Source organism: Sinohyriopsis cumingii, chromosome 16 (genome assembly GCF_028554795.1).
Source record: "Sinohyriopsis cumingii isolate HCF-2022 chromosome 16, ASM2855479v2, whole genome shotgun sequence".
In the NCBI taxonomy this organism is placed as follows: domain Eukaryota; kingdom Metazoa; phylum Mollusca; class Bivalvia; order Unionida; family Unionidae; genus Sinohyriopsis; species Sinohyriopsis cumingii.
In genome coordinates this window covers 39,511,136-39,532,650 of record NC_142976.1, presented here as the reverse complement: position 1 = coordinate 39,532,650, position 21,515 = coordinate 39,511,136, and the positions used below count along the sequence as shown (strand labels likewise).

The window sequence follows — 21,515 nt, the reverse complement described above, 5'->3', positions numbered from 1 at the left end:
AGGGGGATGTTTATTAGAAGGGGGCTTATTTACAGTAATTTGCAGTCAGTATAAAATGAACTCTTAATAGACGTTGACCCTATTTTTAACAACTAAGGCAAAACAATGTAGAAACAATACTCACATAATTATCACTTAGAGATTATTATAAAACTTAAGAGTAATTTCTTGATGACCCTCATTATGGTGCATGGAATACAAATTTGTGGAGATTTTGATGAATCTTTGTAGTGTGGATTGAATAATTTATGGATGAAATCTCCAAACATGTACCACTGAATATTCATTGAGTAAAGTATAGTATCCAACCTAATTGGCCTACCAGTGAAATCAGAGATGCCATGAAAACATGAGACCAACTGGTAGGCCAGTTAGGTTGGACATTATACTTTACTCAATGAATATTCAGTGGTACATGTATGTGAACTCAAGGCTAATGGAAACCATGCACAGTATAAAGTATGGATGAAAAAATATCAAGTTTGAAAACTTGTTTCATGGCATCTCTGATTTCAGTGGTAGGCCAGTTAGGTTGGTTATTATAGTTTACTCAATGAATATTCAGTGGTACATGTATGTGAACTCAATGCTAATGGAAACCATGCACAGTATAAAGTATGGATGAAAAAATATCAAGTTTGAAAACTTGTTATCAATCAAAGCTTGAAAGCATAAAGAGTCTTTTAAGAGAGTTTTCATTGAAATTATGGGAGCAAAATTTGAAGTTAGTCACACAAAAAAATCATTTGCTTCTGAAAAATAATGCCATTTCACAGGTAACATTGATATTGAAAATGTTTTTAATTTTAAAAAATTCACCAACATAATTTTCAAAATTAAATGAACCTGTAACAGTGAACAACTTTGATGAAATAAAACATGTTCTGCACCAGCAAAATAACATGTTTTCTGTCCCACTAGTATCAAAGAACTTCGTTCCAAAAATCTCAATATGTCACCTAATACAGGAGTTGATCAGATTGGTACATAACTCATGAAAACATCTGCCTAAGTTAATTCAGAAAGCATACCATTCATAGTTTAAGTATTGCAACTTCATTTGCCCACTTCACAAATCAGGTTTTATGGAAGATGTAGATAACTAACAGTCAAATCAGAACTACCAAACTTGTTAAAATTGATTGAAAAACATGGCCTCAAGTCATTCATGTCACATTTAACCAAACACTCAATTTTACACCCAAACCAACAGTTTTGGACAGAATTGTTAAGGTAAAACTGACTTGATCTTTGTCATGATAAATCGCTTCAGGTACTTGATCAAGGCAGAATAATGGAATCTGTGCTTATATATTTCAGGAATGCTTTTTCTTTACATTGGTTGATCAGGATTTTTTAAAAAAGTTTTTGAACATTTACCAATGTGATGACAGAACATTTATATGGTTTACTTCATACTTAAATGAAAGAATATAACATGTTTACATAAAATACATTATATCTTAATTGGAACAATTAAAGAGTACCACAAGGCTTAATTCAGTTTTATCTGTAGATCTCTCTTCAGGTGAAACAGCATTGTCAGATGTCCAGAAAAACAAAGCATGACTTGGATATTTCTTTACAGGCTGTCCTAACAAATTGAACATCTGATTATTACAACTCTATGGACTTAAATAATAGAAAAGAGTGAAAAGCAACAAATTTAGTAAAAGTCAACAAATAATTTCCCATGAATGCAAAGTGAAAATTTGAAAGGAACTTACAGTGTTGTGAATTAAATCCCAAATAGTCCTTAAAGTTCTATCACAAGTCCAGAAGTAAAGAATGTTCTGAATGAATTTCATTGGTGTTCTGAATAAATTCTAGTCTTGAATATGCTATGTGCAAATGGTCTTAAATTTGTTGATATGCCAACAATCTTGATGTATCACAATGATATAATCCAGGATATCCTTGAATGAATTCACAATAATTCCAAAAATAGTGATTTAGTCCTAAAAGCAATGAGCACTTAGTAATTCGAATGAATAATTTAAATAAATTCTCTCATATTATAAATGAACACAACTAAAAGACTGATTCCATTACTAATGTTAAGATAGGAATGAGTAATTCTGTTCAATATAAAAAATCAGACACAATATGAGGTTCAAAAGTTCATTTCCAGAACATTCCAAGTTGCAAAAAAAGATCAGGTCTTTAATTTAATTTTAATAAAGATACGATAAAGTATCAGGTTGACCTGGTTTTCCAAGGGGAAAACCAAAGTTCTGAAATCCAATCCAGTAACATGTTTACCTACAAATAATAATTATCTTAAAATATAATCTACAGTTATTGACAAAAATGTGTAATATTTTGTTTACAAAATTAACATTACAATCTTTAATCATGGTCAAGAAATTTAAATATACACACACATGCACACACACACACACACACATATATACATACATACATACATACATACATACACAAGTGATCATATGATACTTAATACTGGTAAAACTGAAGTATTACTTATCTCAGCATGGCATATGGCTTGTTAATAGAGTACTTGATCATTTTGTAGATAATAGTATAACATGGACTGAACATGTAACATTTATCATTAAAATTTTAATTCAGGTTTATGGCTGTTCAGTAAGATAAAAGAGACTTTTTCCCAGAAAGGTACAGGAAACTATTTTATTATAGCTGCATACAACCATATTTAAATTACTTTATTACCTTGTGCAAAAAAATTCAGTGCTAAAAATGTAGCAAAGCTGGTATGTCTTGGAAAAAGGGCATTCAGACTAATGTCAGACCAATTAGAAAATGGTGATAGCTATCTGACAAGTTAAAAATATTACTAATAAGGACTTTATATAGGAAAAGCTAAGTTAATGTACAAGATATCCAGTAACTGTACTCTATTTATGATTGCTATAATACTATCACACATATCTTGTTAGACTGCTCAGGTGGCCTAGTGGTTAGAGAGTCTGTTAGACCGCTCTGGTGGCCTAGTGGTTAGAGCATCTGCCTGGGATGCAGGATGTCATGGGTTCAATCCCAGGCCAAGTCATACCAAAGACTTATAAAAATGGTACTAACAGCTGCCTCGCTTGATGCTCAGCATTAAGAGTTTAGTGTTAGGACTGGTCAGCCAGGTGTCATGATAATGTTACTGGGAGGGACATCATGCTACATGTCTGTGGCATGATGCCCCAGTGCTAGACATCACTATAAACTGTCACACTGCAGACATCATAGCAGTATGACTGGAAAATTGTTAAAGCTACATTAAAAATCCAAATCACACACACACACACACACAAAACAGCCAGTTGACACTTTCCAACAGAGATCCATGTCCACCATAAAATCAAATAAGGTATTATTCAAAAGAAGTCTCTAGTGCTCTGGAACAGTATACAAGTAGAGATTAGAAATGCACACTCTACTTTTTTCTTTCATAATCAGTGTATCCAGTGACATCAAAGATTTAGCTACACACACACACACACACACATATATATCAGGGCTATTGCAAGCTATGTGAGAGCAGTTCACTTGCACAGGAAACTGTTTTCATAGGGACACAAATCTGTGGAAAAAAAGAGTACAAAAATCAGACACGGAGCTATAATGAAACAAAACCTTTGTTTTTCTTCATATAAAAATCATTTTATTTGATCATAAATTATATAAATTTCTTATGAGCTTTCTCATTAGCAAATATTTTAATGGGGGGGGGGGCAAATGTCTGTTTTGCACTGTATGCCATATTGCCTTACGCCAGCCATATATATATGATTTTATACTTGTTTATTTAGAAATATTTTCCTCAAGGTAGATTAGTTCTTAAGCTAATTATGTCACCCTCTTTCAGTAGTTATTTATTATTATGATTATTATTATTATTATTATTATTATTGTTCATCCAGTTAAATTGTGAAGGTCTTTTGTTTTTGCTTGGGTGGATTTATTTATCTCAAGCCTTTGGCATTCTCACTGCTCATTAACTAAGAATAGTTTGAATTTCTAATAATAGTTACTTTATATATTTAACTCTACTGATCAATTGTTTCTTTAATAAAAAGTGAATCAAGTTTTTTAAAGGAAAATAACTTCAAATCGTAATCCTAAAAGCATTGATGATACTCAGAGTAGTTAATTTACTTGGTATATTTAACATTTTTGTTGAATCATTTAAATAGAAAATGCTTGTAAAAGGTAATTACTTGTGTTATTAACTTATATCTACAGTTATAAACAAGAAGAGCTTATGGGATAATCTGTTGTCCATTGCCCATCCATCCAGCTCAAGTTTATTATTGCTACTCCTAAACAACTTAAAGGATTGACTTGAAACTTTTCATACACATTCATCTGATGGACTAGTTGGTCCTTATTCAAAATTGTGCCACTTTGACATCTAGCATGGTTGCCACACCGCTACTCCTTCTGAAGGGTCAATCATATTGACATGAGGTTTTCACTGTCAGCCTTCTTCTGCTGTCTAGTGGTCTGAAATAAAAATAGTTCCACTTAAGAATCCATCTTAAAAATTTTGTTATTGTTACTCCTGAATGGAAAGTCATATTGACTGGTTTTTCAGTGCAAATGTCTTACGATGTCTAGCTACAACTAATTGAAAATGGTACCATACAGTCATCCAATATGGCAATCACAGTCATGGCTGCTGGCTTAACAATGTTGTTATTGCTACTTCTGAATAAATGCTTGTATCAGTACATGGTTATTACTAGAAGACGTTTTCACCAAGACTTCTTATGATGCCTAGTTGGTTATAAATGAAATTGGTATCAATCTTTCTCACTCTCTCTTTCTGTCTTGCTCTGACTGTCTCTTTGTCATTGTTATCACTACTCCTCAAGGACTACTTGGAGTAATGCGATGAAACTTTACTCATGCATTCGTCACATATTTTGTTGGTTCTAAATGAAAATGGTGCCACTCAGATATCCAATACAGTGGTCAGCTAAGTCATCTTGTTATCACTATTCCTCTTGAATGGATGGTCATATCAGCATCGGGTTTCACTGAATGGATGGTCATATCAGAATGGGGTTTTTACTGAATGGATGGTCATATCAACATGGGGTTTTCACTGAATGGATGGTCATATCAGCATGGGGTTTTCACTGAATGGATGGTCATATCAGCATAGGGGTTTCACTGAATGGATGGTCATATCAGCATGGGGTTTTCACTGAATGGATGGTCATATCAGCATGGGGTTTTCACTGAATGGAAAGTCATATCAGCATAGGGTTTTCACTAGACGGATGGTCATATCAGCATGGGGTTTTCACTGAATGGAAAGTCATATCAACATGGGGTTTTCATTGAACGGATGGTCATATCAGCATGGGGTTTTCACTGAATGGATGGATGGTCATATCAGCATGGGTTTTTCACTGGATGAATGGTCATATCAGCATGGGGTTTTCACTGAATGGATGGTCATATCAGCATGGGATTTTCACTGAATGGATGGTCATATCAGCATGGAGTTTTCATTGAATGGATGGTCGTATCATCATGGGGTTTTCACTGAATGGATGGTCATATCAGCATGGGGTTTTCACTGAATGGATGGTCATATCAGCATGGAGTTTTCACTGAATGGATGGTCATATCAGCATGGGGTTTTCATTGAATGGAAAGTCATATCAACATGGGGTTTTCATTGAATGGATGGTCATATCAACATGGGGTTTTCACTGAATGGATGGTCATATCAGCATAGGGTTTTCATTGAATGGATGGTCATATCAGCATGGGGTTTTCACTGAATGGAAAGTCATATCAACATGGGGTTTTCATTGAATGGATGGTCATATCAGCATGGCGTTTTCACTGAATGGATGGTCATATCAGCATGGGGTTTTCATTGAATGGATGTTCATATCAGCATGGGGTTTTCACTGAATGGATGTTCATATCAGCATGGGGTTTTCATTGAATGGAAAGTCATATCAACATGAGGTTTTCATTGAATGGATGGTCATATCAGCATGGGGTTTTCAATGAATGGAAAGTCATATCAACGTGGGGTTTTCATTGAATGGATGGTCATATCAGCATGGAGTTTTCACTGAATGGATGGTCATATCAGCATGGGGTTTTCACTGAATGGATGGTTATATCAGCATGGGGTTTTAACTAAAATTCTTCATATGATGATATCTAGTTGGTCCTAAACGAAAATGGTGCCAATCTGAGGTCCTGTATGGCCACCACAGCAACCATCTTGAGAATCCTTTTATCATTGAAGAATATCAGATAGTTTCAACACTTGACTATTAGTGGTAAGAAATGGTCTTATCTTGAATTCCTGTAAATTTTTGTTTGGCCCATAGAGCATCTGTCCCTTCAATGGACTCTTTTTAAAAGATATTTTACTTAAGATTGTACATAAGGTATTTTATAACATGTAAAAGAATATTAATGACCATTTTTAGGCCAGTAGAGCATCAGTTCTTTTGAGGAACTCGTTTACTTAGTACTTTTTTGTTTTCTGTTTATAGGGTTTTTGAAGGCATCAACACATTTCTCCTTGGTCCAGATGGAGTAGTTCACAAGCTGTCAGTGGATAGGGTATGATTATTATACCAGAAATCTTACAAGAATTAAATGTTCCCATCTCAGTATTAATTCATAAGCATTTATTATCATGAGATGTTTCAGCAAAAAAAAAATGTTTCTCAGTATCTACAGTTGATGCTTGTTACAGAGAGAATTTGTACACATGATACACACTTTAGTTAATGGGTAAAAAGTCCAAAACCATGTAAGATACCTCTCAACTTTAGTATACTTTTTATACTCTTGATCCACTTAAGACTTGTGCTGTTAGAGCTGTACAAGTTTGCAGTATATATTTTTTTTATTTTTTTGTTTGTCCAGCCATCTATTATTTGAATTTTGTTTCTGAAGCAACACTTAAAATTATTAAATATGTCCCTGTGACAGTGTATGTGTGTGTATATACAGGGTTCTCAATAGATTTAACAACCGAAGTCATTTGACCCTTGACACCAGCTTCTCCGAAGTCAGAATGAAAAATCTCAACAGTCAAAACTGAAATCTCAAGTCATTTATTTTTAGTTGTGAGCTCATAACTGGAATTGTTTTGTTTTTTTTTGTGGGGGGTTGTGGAACAAACAGATGCTTAAGATTTCTTACAGCTTTAGGAAAATTATTTCCCTCTTCTTCAGAATTGGTATTAAATTTCCATTTCATTAGAGTTTGACAGTTGGAATGATCATGACTGATTGGTCATTTCTGAGACTGAGACAGAAAAGAGCCATTGTCATACATGCAAACCATTACGCTTATGGCATAATCATTACACTTTTTTCACTGAATTACATCTTACTCTCACCTATTTATGGATTATGCTCTTGCGATACATTATAAAATAAAATTAAGCAATGAAAAGTTGTAGCTGTCATTTATATTATAATCTCTTCAATTCCTCTCATCATAAAACTTTGAGAATATATTAAAAGGAAAGACTCCTGTGTAAGAATAGCGTAAGAGCTAATTTGCTAATTTGTTAATGTGCATCCTGGCATAAGGGAACATAAGGTTTGTACAGCAGACTGATTTGCTGTCAGATATATCAACAATTACTAAGAATACAGCTGCCATTAATAAAAACAGAGCAGCATTTAAACATCTTATTGACAAAAACTATTTAGTAGAATTTGACCAAATTTGACAGAAAGCATCCTGGCATTGAGGGCTTTAAAATTTGTTTCAGTGTTGTTAAACTGCTGTCAAATATGGCCATCACTACTAAGGGTATAAAAACATTTATATTAATTTTTTATATAAAAATAAATGCTTTACTGAATTGGATCAAATCAGACAAAAAGCATTCACATGTGACTGTACAAATAAGCTGATCAGCCAGCCTTCAGATATGGACACTGTTCCAAAAAAGAAAAACATTTAAACATCTTTAAGAAACACCTATAGATATTGACCAACTTTGTCAGAAATCATCCCTGTATAAAAGAACTTTCAGTATTGAACAAATGATGGTGATGTGCTTCCAGATATGGACAAAAATGCTAAAATTAGAGAAACCTTGAAACATCTGATGTGTACATTCAAAGTTCTGATCAAAAGTAAATACTGTGAATTTGCTGTTTTTAATATGGCATCAAATCGTGTGGTTCCTGCAAACCACAAACTCAAAGAAAACAGTGATCTTTTTGTGCACACACATTCTTTTTTAATCAGTGAATAAAAGTACTGATGCAAAAGTCACTGCCAAGCCATGAAAAATTACTCCCACAAAAATAAAGGAATTCACAGTATATGCACATTGAAACAACAAACAGAAGGTAATGGTATTACATACAATTCCATGAAAAAACTAAAGCCTACAAAATATTGGTAAAACAGGTCAGATCCTTAAAATAAATATTGAAAAATGTTCAGTGTGAACTGCACTCATTTAAAAAGTGCAAAAACTTATGTAGAAAATCATGATGGGATACCTCCAATAACTACCATGTTTCCTACATTACTTTCCACTTACAGCATGCAGAAAAGCTCTAGAAGAAAAGTGTAAAACAATTGGAAATAATAATATGGATCACAGGGACAGCTTAATTCTTAGCATCAGAACCACTGTAAGTTAAAAAAAAAATTTTTTTTGTTTTTGCAGGTAATGCCTGACATAGAAATGGCAGAAGAGAAGAAGCCTGGAAATTTAGCTTTCAAACTTGCCATAATGTTGGGACTAGTGCCAAAACATAATCTGAATGATTTCTTGTGTCTCTTTTCCAAACATAGATCTATACCTGGGCTGGGAGCAAAATAATTAATAATGAATAAATTGTTGTTGCAGAACTACAAAGCATGTTTTTTTTCATGTGTCCAAACCCACAGTCTTCACAGCTACTGACCAAATGATTTGTCAGTACTGAAAATATTTCAAATTAGTTGCACTTACCATCAGTGTTGGAAAGCTACCCAGAAGCATAGTTTTTTCCCATTTCCCAAAAAATGTGAAGGGTTGAATTGCAACATTTGCTTTAGCATGATATGAAGCATTTGTTTGTGCATTTCTTTCTGTAAACATTTTTTAAGGTTAATATTGCTGAATCATAATAGTGAAACCTGTTTTTGTTGAAATCTCAATCATTCTATGCATGGATTTCTGTGAAACTTTGGATGTATTATGGTCATTGTCATATTGACTAATCTTTTAGCTCCATGTTTTTGTAAGTGATGTTGCTATTTTGGACTTGCAGCTGGATGCAATATATGGAACATTTTGTGAATACAACTGTTCTCTCAATTTTAAGTGAATTTCTGTGGACTTTAGAAATCATCAGAAGATATGCAGGCTGGCCAGCCATTGTTATGTTTTGGAAGAGTTGTGCATTTTCTATAGACTCATCTCCATAATGGGGGTAGGGTGACATGTTGGGGTATATTTGTATTTATTTGATCAAATTGCTTACCATTTCTCTAGTTTCCTTAGTTCAGAAAAATGTCACTTGATTTTATAATGAAGACTCTTAAAACATAGTTATGAGCTGTAAAAAGTTAACTTTGTAGATAAAGAAATGCTTCAAAAAATTGAAAAGCACTATAGTCTGAATATACCTCCCCTCACAAATGAAATAAAAGATGCACATAATTTATGCTCAGAAAGGCCCTTATTGTCTGCGTGTTTCATTCCAAATGGAAGTTTTCGGTGTAAAAAGACAATCCTGCTTGCCAGTCATTTCCAGCTCCTGGACAAGTCCATTTTTAGCTGAGGGATGTATGCATTTGACCTTGCATTTGACTCAGTGACCTTGTCAACAATCTGGAATTAATATTTCTCATCAGATTTTTATCAGACTTGTTAAATAGTTGTATATTGTCATGATTATGGGTGAGTTTGATTATGAACAAGATCTATACATGTTAATTTTGTATCAGATTGGCTAAATTTATTGCACTATAGATATCTAATTCCGTTTTGATTATACTCGAGTGTGAGTTTTTATTATCATTGTCAGTGACAGGTTCAGTCTATAATTAGTGAGATCAATTTATGTTAATTATGCATCTACTTGGCTTATCTTGTTAACACTCTTGATCTAAAGGCTGATTCTCATCCAATTTCTACAAAACTTGGTAAATTGATTTATGTCATCAAGGTCCTGGATGATATTGATTATAAGACTGAGCAAGAAACTGCACATTTTATATACCTTTATCTTTAGAAATAATTTATCAGGATGTAAAAGAATATGTAGACTACACAAGTCTGACAGATGGTTTACATTAGATGTGTTCTTGAAATGGTCAGCCGCTGATCTTGGGCCTCTTGTTGGGGTTCAATAAATTTTATATATATATATATATATATATATATATATCATTGTTGTAATGCCATGTTTTTCTTTTAATAGTGTATAATTAATTGGCAACTCAGAAAAGGTTTTGAAGCTATGTTCTTTGTATTTATTAGTTGTTGAAAATATAATATATTTGTGCAATGTATATGTATAAATTTGCGAGAACAAAATTTATTTCATCAATATTTCTTAAATATTGCTTCTGATTTGTTGTAATCATATCATAGATATGATTAGCTATATGATAAGAATTTTTTTAAATTATGATTTTGATGTACATGTAACAAAGCAACTTTTTTCATTGTTTGAAACAGGCATGCTTAATTTTTGGTCATATGTGAATTGAGGGTGGGTGGATATTGTATGCACTAGAAAAGGGAGAGACATCAAAATTCCTTTTTCTGCAGTCGCAGCATTGCAACTATTCTGTGTTCAAGTGTTTGTAACTTTTTTTTTGCAAATCAGATTTACATCATAACACAATTTGTTGGTATCACAGCATGTTATGTGGGCCTTGTTCTGTGCATCATAGCACCTAGATTTTTCATTATTTTGGTGTCACATCATGCTATGTGGGTCATGTTTTGTGCTCCATATCACATAGATATTTCAATATTTGGTGTCATTATTTGGTGTCACATCATGGTATGTGGGCCTTGTTCAGTGCTCCATAGCACCTAGATGTTTCATTATTTGGTGTCACATCATGGTATGTGGGCCTTGTTCTGTGTTCCACATCAACTAGATGTTTATTTAGTGTCACGCCATGGTATGTGGGCCTTGTTCAGTTCTCCACTTCAGATAGATGGTTATTTAGTGTCACATCATGGTATGTGGGCCTTGTTCTTTGCTACATATCATGTAGATGTTGCATTATTTGGTATCAAATCATGGTATGTGGACCTTGTTATGTGCTCCATGTTACCTAGATGTTTCATTATTCAGGTATCTACATATAAATATTAACAGAGTTGGTATCTTTTGCTGGCATAAGTAAATGCAAGGAACAAAATGTTTTTTGTCAGTTACAGTTATGGAATTATTAAAGAACGTATTTTTTTCTAGCTTAAATAGCTTGAATATTGTCTGTACTGTTTATACTTGCTTTTAAGTCAAAACACAATGCAAGCAGCATAGATCTGGTCTGCCAACTCATAGTTTTCTGTCAGATCAGGATCTTTGTTGTTTATTCTACAGATTACTCTTAATACACTACATAGACCGAGCTCAACCTGCATGTTATGTGATGGCAGATCTGGTCTGTGCAGTTTGCAATTGGATCTGACTTGAATGTGAGTGTATATGGTATTTTTCATGATTCTTCTGTACTTTATTTAATATCTACAGTGTCAGTGTTATGCTGGTTCCTCAGACTTGATTTTCATGTTGTTAGATGTGTTTTATATTAAAAGATTTTGCCATTGTGTAATGTTATATTTTGGCTGGTCATCATCAGGCTTATTTACCAGTGAAATGGCCTAAATGAAAAACATTTAATGTCTGAACTAAATGATATTTGTTTCTTCAACACCAGCACACTAGACACTTCAAAAATGTTTGTCCCCATTTTCATGGCTACTTGATTTTATCATTTGGGGAGGGAATGAGTGAGGTAAGTTATTTACATTTTTCCCATGATATTCTGGGGGAGGGGACCAACCATGTAATTTAGAATCATGAAACAAAGCATTCTTAGAAAACCTGCCCAAAGTTTGTAGAAATAATGGATGGGATTATCATCAATCATAGGCTTGTCATTGGAAGAAAAAAAATATAGCAAGTATTCCAATGAATTTTTGGCTGGGCAGATGAACTTGGTATGCCCATGTTAATTACAAACGTAAACATGTTCCCAGATTGACTCACAAATGAAAGATTGACCCCTATACTACTGTTTTCTCCAGGTTGCACCTTTTGACAAAGTAAAATTTGTAAAGGTACAAGCAAACAATGTCAGCACAAAATTAAAAGGTGAACAAAAAATAACCGTATCTATTGCAGACTTGTACTCTTTGTAGAGATTATCAGGCATGACCTCTAAGTCATCAAGTGGATTGATTATAACACTTAGACCTTACATTGAAATTCACATTGATCAAGACTCCCATGAGGTTTTTGGCAAGTGTTATAAGTCTATACTCTTAAAAAAAAGTAACAGAAAAGAGCGAAAGACAGCAAGTTTTGTAAAATTTAACATATTTATTTCCATAGAATACAAAGTGAAAATGAGAAAAAAGCAACTTATGGTATTGCAAATTAAATCCCAAAATAATCCAAGTATTACAGAACAAGTCCTAATAATTTAAAGTCTGAATAAAGTTCAGTAAATATCCCAAAGAAATCACTGAAGGCAATGACATGTTATAGCTTATAGAGTGCTGATGTGTCAAGTCTTTTGTTGACTCACAGTAATAAAATTCCAGGTTTGAATTCAGTATAAATTCCAGTGAATATCCAAGCATTTTATCAGAGCACTTTTGCATTTCCAAAGAATTTAATCACTTGAATTCAATAATTTGAACAAACTAAACTCAGCCCAAACTGGTCACAACATAATACAACTTGAAGGTGCTGGATGTTAAAGCACAAATGATGAAGTCATCACAACTACAAGATTATATAGTTCTTTACTTGACCTCGGGTCACACTTAGCATTTCCTATATAATTTTAAAAAAACATCACCAAATGGAAAATAACCCTCTAGAATGATCTAATGTTTACAACACAATAAGCTAGATCATGTAAAATTCACTTAGGAAACTCCAAAACCCTGACCCAAATAAACATATTTACTTAATATTGTATTAATAATGCTTTTGATATTAAGCTCATAAAGATAGAGAATAATTTAGCTATGTATTGTTGACATTAAATGAAATGAAAAGAAGTTTTAAAAAAGTTTAGCAGGTCAAGCAGAAATGAACTCTGTTTTGGTTAAGGTCAAATCCAGCATACAGTGTTGCATTACAATAGCATTTAATGAAATAATTTTTTTTAAAGCCAACAAACAAACAAATTAAATATACATAACACAAGTAACTGAGCAAGCAAATTGTATGCTAGTGTAATGCTACAGGCAAATTGGTTAACCAAACTGCATATCAAATGTAATCTTCACCTTCGGTTCTGAAAGTGAAAATGACTTCTCCCTGTGATCTTTTATATGTAAATTAAGTGACATTAGTTTACTGCTTTTGAAATGCTCCCTCTACCCAACAGACTAGTTATCGCAGGTGAAATATATTTTGCTGAACCATAGCAAGTGTTAATATGAATTGTGCAGACAAAACAAACTTTTGAACATTCACAAGCATGAATTTTGACAGTTGATGACCATTAACCCTTTACCCTGCAAGTTATCATACAGTTTGTAACACTAATAGGTAACAACAATTTGGGCTTTAAGAACAGAATCGGTGAAAGCACTTTTTAAATTAATAAAATTCAGCTGCTGTGCTCGGATTATTTTATTCATAAAATCATAAGATGGCCTGTCAAGGGATATTAATAGTGGACTTAATTGTATCTAGGAAGTACCTCTCCATTTGACTGACAGTTTTAATGATTCACTGGGCACACAAATTAAGGAAACTATACATTTTGTAGAATGCAGTGTCTAAATGTTATCTAATGCAAGATCTAACATTTAAAAATAAACATTTTATGTCAGAAACGTGGGAAAATGCTATATTCTGGAATTTGAGTATGTGGTAAGATCAAGCTTGTTTCCTGACATAGTTCATTTTTGTGAAAATACTTAAAAAGAAGAAAAGTAAATATCTGACCAATGCAACATGAGTATTTCGACAATACTAAAACCTAAATTTGTAATCATATCTGTGGACTTGTACCGAAGCTAGAAAGCATGTATGGTCATGCTAAGAAAATCCCTTTTTCAAAAACTAACTCACCCACTTGGCTTGCATGGCACAGATTTGTTCTCGTCTGTGTGCGATTCAGTTGAAAACCAGGGTCTAGTTCATTCATATATTGACCTGAATACTTATGTTTATCATTTATGAATAGCTCAGGCAATGATTTATTAGCAATAGTGAAATTAAACATGTATTTTGACCATATGACTTCACATGAGTGTATTAGAAACTATATACCATGTATTTTGACCATATGACTTCACATAAGAGAAACTATATATTGTAATTTATTCTAATTGATATGAGTACTGAGATTACATGTTAGTCATTATAAATAGGTATAAATAGTTAATCAGCTGTCACTGGAACAAATAATTTTCTACACTTTAAGACCCTTGTGCTCTTTTGTACATGTTATAGGGACTGTTTCAAGCTAGTTTAGAAATGTTTTCAACTGAAATTTTCTTATTATGTGACAGTTGATTAAGTAGTTTTCCATATTTGTAATTTCAGTACAGGAATCTAAGTATTCCTGTTGCACAAAGATTATTACAATGTATAGTTTCAGCTGTACTGTCCAAGTCACATGTCCAAAATACATTACATCTCTTCAGCCAAACAAAGAGACATTCGTGTATGAATACACTGCACATGAATATGATACATACACTTAAAAAATGGATTATACAATGTAAGTGAATTTTCTACTTGAAGAAAAAGTAATGCTTAAAACCAATGTTAAATGCAAATATGCATAATGAGAAATAATTTCAGTAAGACAATGGTTCCAAATCACACATACAAATCTATGTACCCACTTCTCCCTATTCATTCCAAAAGGAGAAGTCCCTTCCTAAAAATTCAAGTAAAGCTTGACCCCTTTATACAATTTAAATATGATGGACTTTGGTGAATGATGTTAATAATTGCATGCTTAATGTGAATGCAATTACTGTGTATTTAGTGACTTTAGGAAGGAACTGAAATTAATAATGATGCCATTGTGGACATTGCATCAGCATTTGATGTTAATAGGAGAGATAATGTGACCATTCAAGGTAATGCATACGAAATATTGCTAATAATCACAGACCAAAACTTCGGCTCATTAATTCCCATAATCAAAAAGTATGATTTATTTTTAACAGTGCATCAATTTAAAATAAATTACCCATGAAGGAGTTATGTTGGCACAAAGTTATATGCACTCTTCTAATGTACTGGGTAGACATTCCTTTTTTTTATATAAAAATATGAGAATAATTCAAAATAAATTAACAATAAAGGTAAATTCTATATGAAATTAAAACAGTAAGTTATGGGAGTATTATATAAAAATTAATAATTGTGGTCATAATGATTAATAGGTAGGACCAGTTGAAAGTGAGAAGTGCCCCATAAATTATACATAGGAGACCCTTTTCTTGGAAAGTAAAACCAGAGCAACACCATTGTTTGTTTCGTATATGGTCAGGATGTTGAAATTAGTCATGATATAACCTATAGGGTGTACTTGTGTCACAAAAGAGAATATTGTGTGATAGTAAACATGTCTACCCACTTTAGTTGAGACCAGTAATTCAGTAAACCATGTGATAGCTTATTTCTGTTTGATCTGTAAATTAAAATCCATTTCTTTGTATTACTGCATTAGATTAAAATGTCCAGAGAGTAAATTGCCACATATGCTTTTAATGCTACTATATAGTAAAATAAAACCTCAATGAAAAGCAGTCTTTCTTTTTTTATGTGCCTAAAATGAAGCTCAACATTATCCTGTTATGATGTCCAAATGTCTTTCCATCTGTTCTCTATTCTTATTCAAACAATAATTGAGTTCTCTACCATCTGCCTTTTCCAAAGCTTGTAAATAGCTTGCTTTTGGGTTAAGGATAAAGTACATTGATGTTGGGGTCAAAATACCAGAGGTCAAGATCATTGGCTAAAAGAATAAATATGTTCTCCATCACAGTCTTGGACCAAACTTTGTGGATGGTTTGCATTTGGGATACAGAAGAAGCGTATAAGTTCTGTGGTCAAAAGGTCAAAAGTCCAGGTCACTATGGGTGAAAGTGTTCTGCACATTAACATTTGTTCTGTATCTCCGACCTGGAGCAAACTTTGTGAATGGCATGCACTTGGATAAAAGAAGAAGTCTATCAGTTTTTGGTCACTAAGCATCAAAAGTCACTGACTAAATGAAGCAAAATGGTTTTCACAAAAACTACTACATCACAGACAAGGACTAAACTTTGTGGATACCTAGCACCTGGAGTCCATTACAAACTTATTGAAATGAGATACGAGGTAAAAGTCCCTATGACTTTTTAAAAAAAAAAAAATAATTTCACATAATAGCATTTGTTCAACACCACATCTCACAATTAAACGTTGTGGATATTTTGCACCTGGAATATGGAAGAAGCCTATTGATTGCTTGGTCAAAAGGTCCAAGATCAAGGAAATGGACATGAACTAGAAATTATTTCTGCACCAAATTTTGTGGGTGACTTGCATTTGGGTAAAAGAAGAAGCTGTTGATTTTTGTATGCAATGATAAAGATACATTATCATACTCCGACCAATATATATATATAGAGAGAGAAAGAGAGAATCGCTGCAAGGGCAATATTTTTTTCTCAATTTTAATATTAACCTACATTTGGCCTGTAGCTCTAAACCATATTTACCACCACAGCAACAATAAATGGCACCTGTCAATGATGGAACAGTCCCTTCTCGGTTATTACATTGTATAATTTACCAGTCTCCAATCATAAATACTGCACCTGGAGTCACACAATCAATTTAGACCATTAGATTTTAATGGGGACTACTGAGTGACAGGGTCACTCATGTGCCTCCGATATGAATTCACCAAAAGTAAACCATGGCATAGAAACTCAAAATGATGTTTGCCTCTTGTAACTGGCTAATTATTTCAGTCTGAGGATTAACTCTCCAGCACTGACTTCCCATAATCGAACAAGTAATCACAAAAATCTAGGAAATCCTTTAAATGGAGAGCTATAAACAAATGCACATACTCCAAATTTATTACACTAAAATGTGAATTGAGACAAAAAAATAAGATATGGTGCATTAAACAAAGATTATTAAAATATATTTAATCTTTTTAATATAACGCCAACATTTTCGTTACATTATCATTTTCTTTATTATAATTAGTACGTGGTCCAGAAGATTAGCTTTATATAGACGTATGATATCTTACTCGAGTAAATCATATATTTGATAGGACTCGAGGTTTATTTTGAGCAGTTCTGAAATTATTTCGGTATTAAACTGGCAGTGATCACACACAACCGTTCTTTCATAAGGCTCTAATACAGACTGATGGAAAATGCTATACACTGTGCTGTATGATGATGAACAGATAACTGACATGAAGAATATGTGCTGCACCAAACAGACTGTTTTAGGAGTTGATAAGAAGTTTAACCTCTGTATCATACTTGTGACCGTGATTTTCTTATAAACAACTTTCTGTAAATAGACTGTGTACAGGACAAAATCCAATATTTATATGACCGGTTTTTCATGCACAAAAATAGTGACTTTGAGAGTTACTGCCACCTGGTTCATCATTTGAAGATGAAATTAATAGACAGAGATCTGAGTAAACTTGTGATTGGGACCAACAACGAAGTGGACATGGTCAAAGCAATGCGGACCACATTTCCAGAATCGACTCATGACTTGTGTATCAGGCACAATCGTGAAATAACTAGGCAAAATTTCAAGGATGACGCTGTTCACAAAAAGGACCGAAATCTTATTTTGGACAAAAGTATTCGCATTTGAGGGAATTTCGGATGATGAGACAACTTGTTTTGAAGAGAAATGCAATGATTTTAGTCTTTTTTGTGAGAACGTTTCTGCAAAATTTATTGAATATTTTCAATTAAGACCGAAAAACCAAGATAAACGGACCAACACAAAGGGATTTGAATGATGACGAATGAACAAAAACAATTGGGAATCAGTTAAGGATGTTTTAAAGCCCCCATATTTTCATTTATCATAAATTTCATCATTCTTCTAATCTAACTAAAGTTTGGAAGGAAGGAAATGATTTGTTTAAAAAAAGCTATCTGGCATAAACAGTTCTTTGAAATAAGATGTAAGCTTTAAATGACGTTCAGGTATTCAGTTCAGAATTAACAGGTACAGCCCCTTAATTTAGTCAACAACGTTGCTTGTAACAATATTTTCCAGAGTGCTTCAAAAGTAGTGATGTTATACAATCGACAAATTCCGTTCTTGACTAATCCAATAACAACAACATTCATAGATGTTACATATGTTGAATCGAGAGCAAATCAAGAGAAGCATGCCCGCTTTATAAATAAAAAAAAGTGGATCTGAAAAGAAAACTTGTGCATTAAATAAAAGAGAAAAAGGTGAATATTGGTGATTAGCTGGACGCTGAAATATACATTGAGGTGCGAACTTGGGCTGATGACAATCCAACATAGCATGGTGTTATCTTCTTATCTTTACAACAGTGGTATCATCAAATCTTATGTTGCATCTTTCAACTGAAATCGGTTCTCCCACAGAAACACTCCTGTGAAGCTACACTTTTATCTTTGAATGATAAATGGCTGAAACCATTAGATCAAGGAGAATCGATAGGCACTATTACGGGTGATTTTCGTGAAGTTTTTGATCTTGCAAACCATGACATTTTGCGTGAAGAAATATATCAATGCAGTGAAAACTCCCTAAACTGGTTTACTTCTTACTTAACCGATAAAGTGCAAAAAGTATCTTTAAATGGTCAACTTATTCAAAGTAAAAATATTAATTGTGGAGTACTACACGACTCTATCCTCCGATCTACGTTATTCATTCTATTTATCAATAACTTGCCTCATAAGACAGGAACTAGTAGTATATGGGGGCGATTCCATTAAAAACATGGTCCCGGCACTATAGGGTCTATGTAAATTTAACATGGGGAAAACTAGCCCGGCACTATAAGGTCTATGTAATTTAACATGGGGAATACAGGACCGGCACTATAGGGTCTATGTAAATTTAACATGGGAAAACTAGCCCGGCACTATAGGGTCATGGGGAATTTAACATGGGGAATACAGGACCGGCACTATAGGGTCAAGGGGAATTTAACATGGGGAATACACGACCGGCACTATAGCGTCAAGGGGAATTGAACAGGGTCGGGACCCTATTTTAATACGGTCCCGACCTTATGGGTCTATGGAAATTGAACATGGGAAAATTTAAACAGGGAGGGTCTCTATTTTTTTAAAAAAAAAAAAAGGGGTAGGCATGAAAGTCAAGGTCTTTTCGAGGTATATGAAGGGGCCCTGAAAAGGGCCTTTGGGTTTCTTCTTCTTCTGCTTCTATTTCCTCCATTTTTTCCACCATCCCCTTATCTTTCCCAAAATTCTTTTCTTCTTCCTCTTTTCAGTCTCTGTCATCCAGTCATTATAACCCATCGCTCTGAATTTCTGTTGGATCTTCATCCAGTTGTTATTCAATCTTTCAAATTCTAATTTCTTCTTCTTATTCTCTTCTTCCTTTCTCTCTTTACTCCATTTTTCTTTTATCTTCATCACTTCTACTTTCATTATCTCTCTAATTAGTTCTTCTGCTTTTATCAACTGGTTAAAACCCCACTTTACGTACCACCAGTTAGTCCAGTAAAAGCTATTTTCTAGGAAGCTCCTGACTTCTATGACATGATCCAAGGCTTCCTTTAAACTACCTACTCTCACGTAAGGTGGGTCAATAAATCCTCTGATTCTTTCTACTTCTTCCTCAATCATTCCCCCTGTTAGGTCTTTTGCTACTCCAAGACTCTTCACATTGTTCAGGCTACCTTCAAATCTTCCTTCCTTATTCAGTCTTTCTACTACATAAGTCCCATCCATGATCCAAAAATAGCTATGTCTCAAATCGTTAAATAAACTTGTCACTGTTGCCATGTTCTTCTTTCCGTTATTCCGTGGAATGGTGCGAACGACCAACACTATGAGTTCTGATAGGAAAAGCGCGGACGTGAAGGAAAACATCCCCTACTTTTCTCATCTCATATTATCTACTATCCACATACGCGAAGCAGCAATAAACAAACCCAAAATATACCATCCGCACACGCCAATGAGCAAAAAATCAAACCCATTAATCTACTATCCACACAACGTACGTTAGCGCTTACAAAACCCAAACTATACCACACACACACTAAGCAGCAAAATTAAACCCCAAATCTACCATCCACACACGCAAAGCATTAAAATCAAACCCAAATCTACTATCCACACAAACGTACGTGAGTGATTACAAAACCCAATAATCTACTATCCACACAAACCTAGGCTAGCGCTTACAAACACACAATCATATACACACATTGGCAAATGGATTACTATCTCTTTTCAAGGTTTTTGGCTAGCCCTGAAAAGGGCTGTTTGTTTTGAACTCCAGCGCACATGGTTAATGGTTGCACCTCCCTGGTCTGGCACCGCAGACACATCTAAACCTCCAATCTTTCTTCCAGTTTACTATTTTGACTGGGAGCGCAGAGGGAGGATAATTGGCTTCAGCACCCCAATCCTCTGTCTCTGGAATATTGTAAGCCATCCTCTCTCCTATTTTCTTTTCCTCCTCTTCTTTTTTCCTTTTTTGCTCCTCTTCCTCTTTTATTCTTCTTTCTTCAACAATGGCCTCCGCAGCCCGCTCATTCACTATACGCCTGGCATATTCCAGGTGTATCTGGAGTTCTAGAAGTTTTACAATCCTTGTATTCATTGTCTTGCTGTTAACAGGTCAACGATGGGTAGCCACCTGCCGACTAGTTTTGTATTTATACGAAAAGCGCGGACGTGAAGGAAAATATCCCCTAAGACCCAAAACTTATATTACCTAGAGCATCACTTAAAACGCGCGGACGTGAAGGAAAACATCCTCCTAAGACAAAACTTATATTACCTAGATCATGACCAAACAACGCGCGGACCTAAAAGAAACACTCACTCACTTTTTTATACTACCCATCACTATTCTAAAACATGTTGACAAGCCACTTAAAGAAAATACTTATACACACAGTTTCTAAGCAAGATAAAGAATTCATGTGCTTATACACGCACTTTTATTTTTTGAACTTATTATAGGCAATCGATTGTTATTTCTTTTCTAGAGATTGGATTAGCCCTGAAAAGAGATGTTTTTTTGTGTGTGAACCTGAAGCTATGGCCATCTTTTAGGTTCTAAGATTGCGACCTCCTCTGACAA

General features: G+C 34.0%; 1 protein-coding gene across 1 annotated transcript in view; it reads left to right on the top strand.

Moving 5' to 3' along the window:
* Positions 1–15,955, top strand: part of LOC149780259 (uncharacterized) — a 45,657-nt gene extending 29,702 nt beyond the window's left edge. Inside the window, exons 5-6 of the mRNA XM_089937064.1 lie at positions 6,507–6,576; positions 8,660–15,955. Coding sequence (XP_089793190.1) covers positions 6,507–6,576; positions 8,660–8,815 — 226 coding nt within the window. The 3' untranslated portion in view covers positions 8,816–15,955. The remainder of the gene's footprint in view (positions 1–6,506; positions 6,577–8,659) is intronic.
* Positions 15,956–21,515: the final 5,560 nt, after the last annotated feature.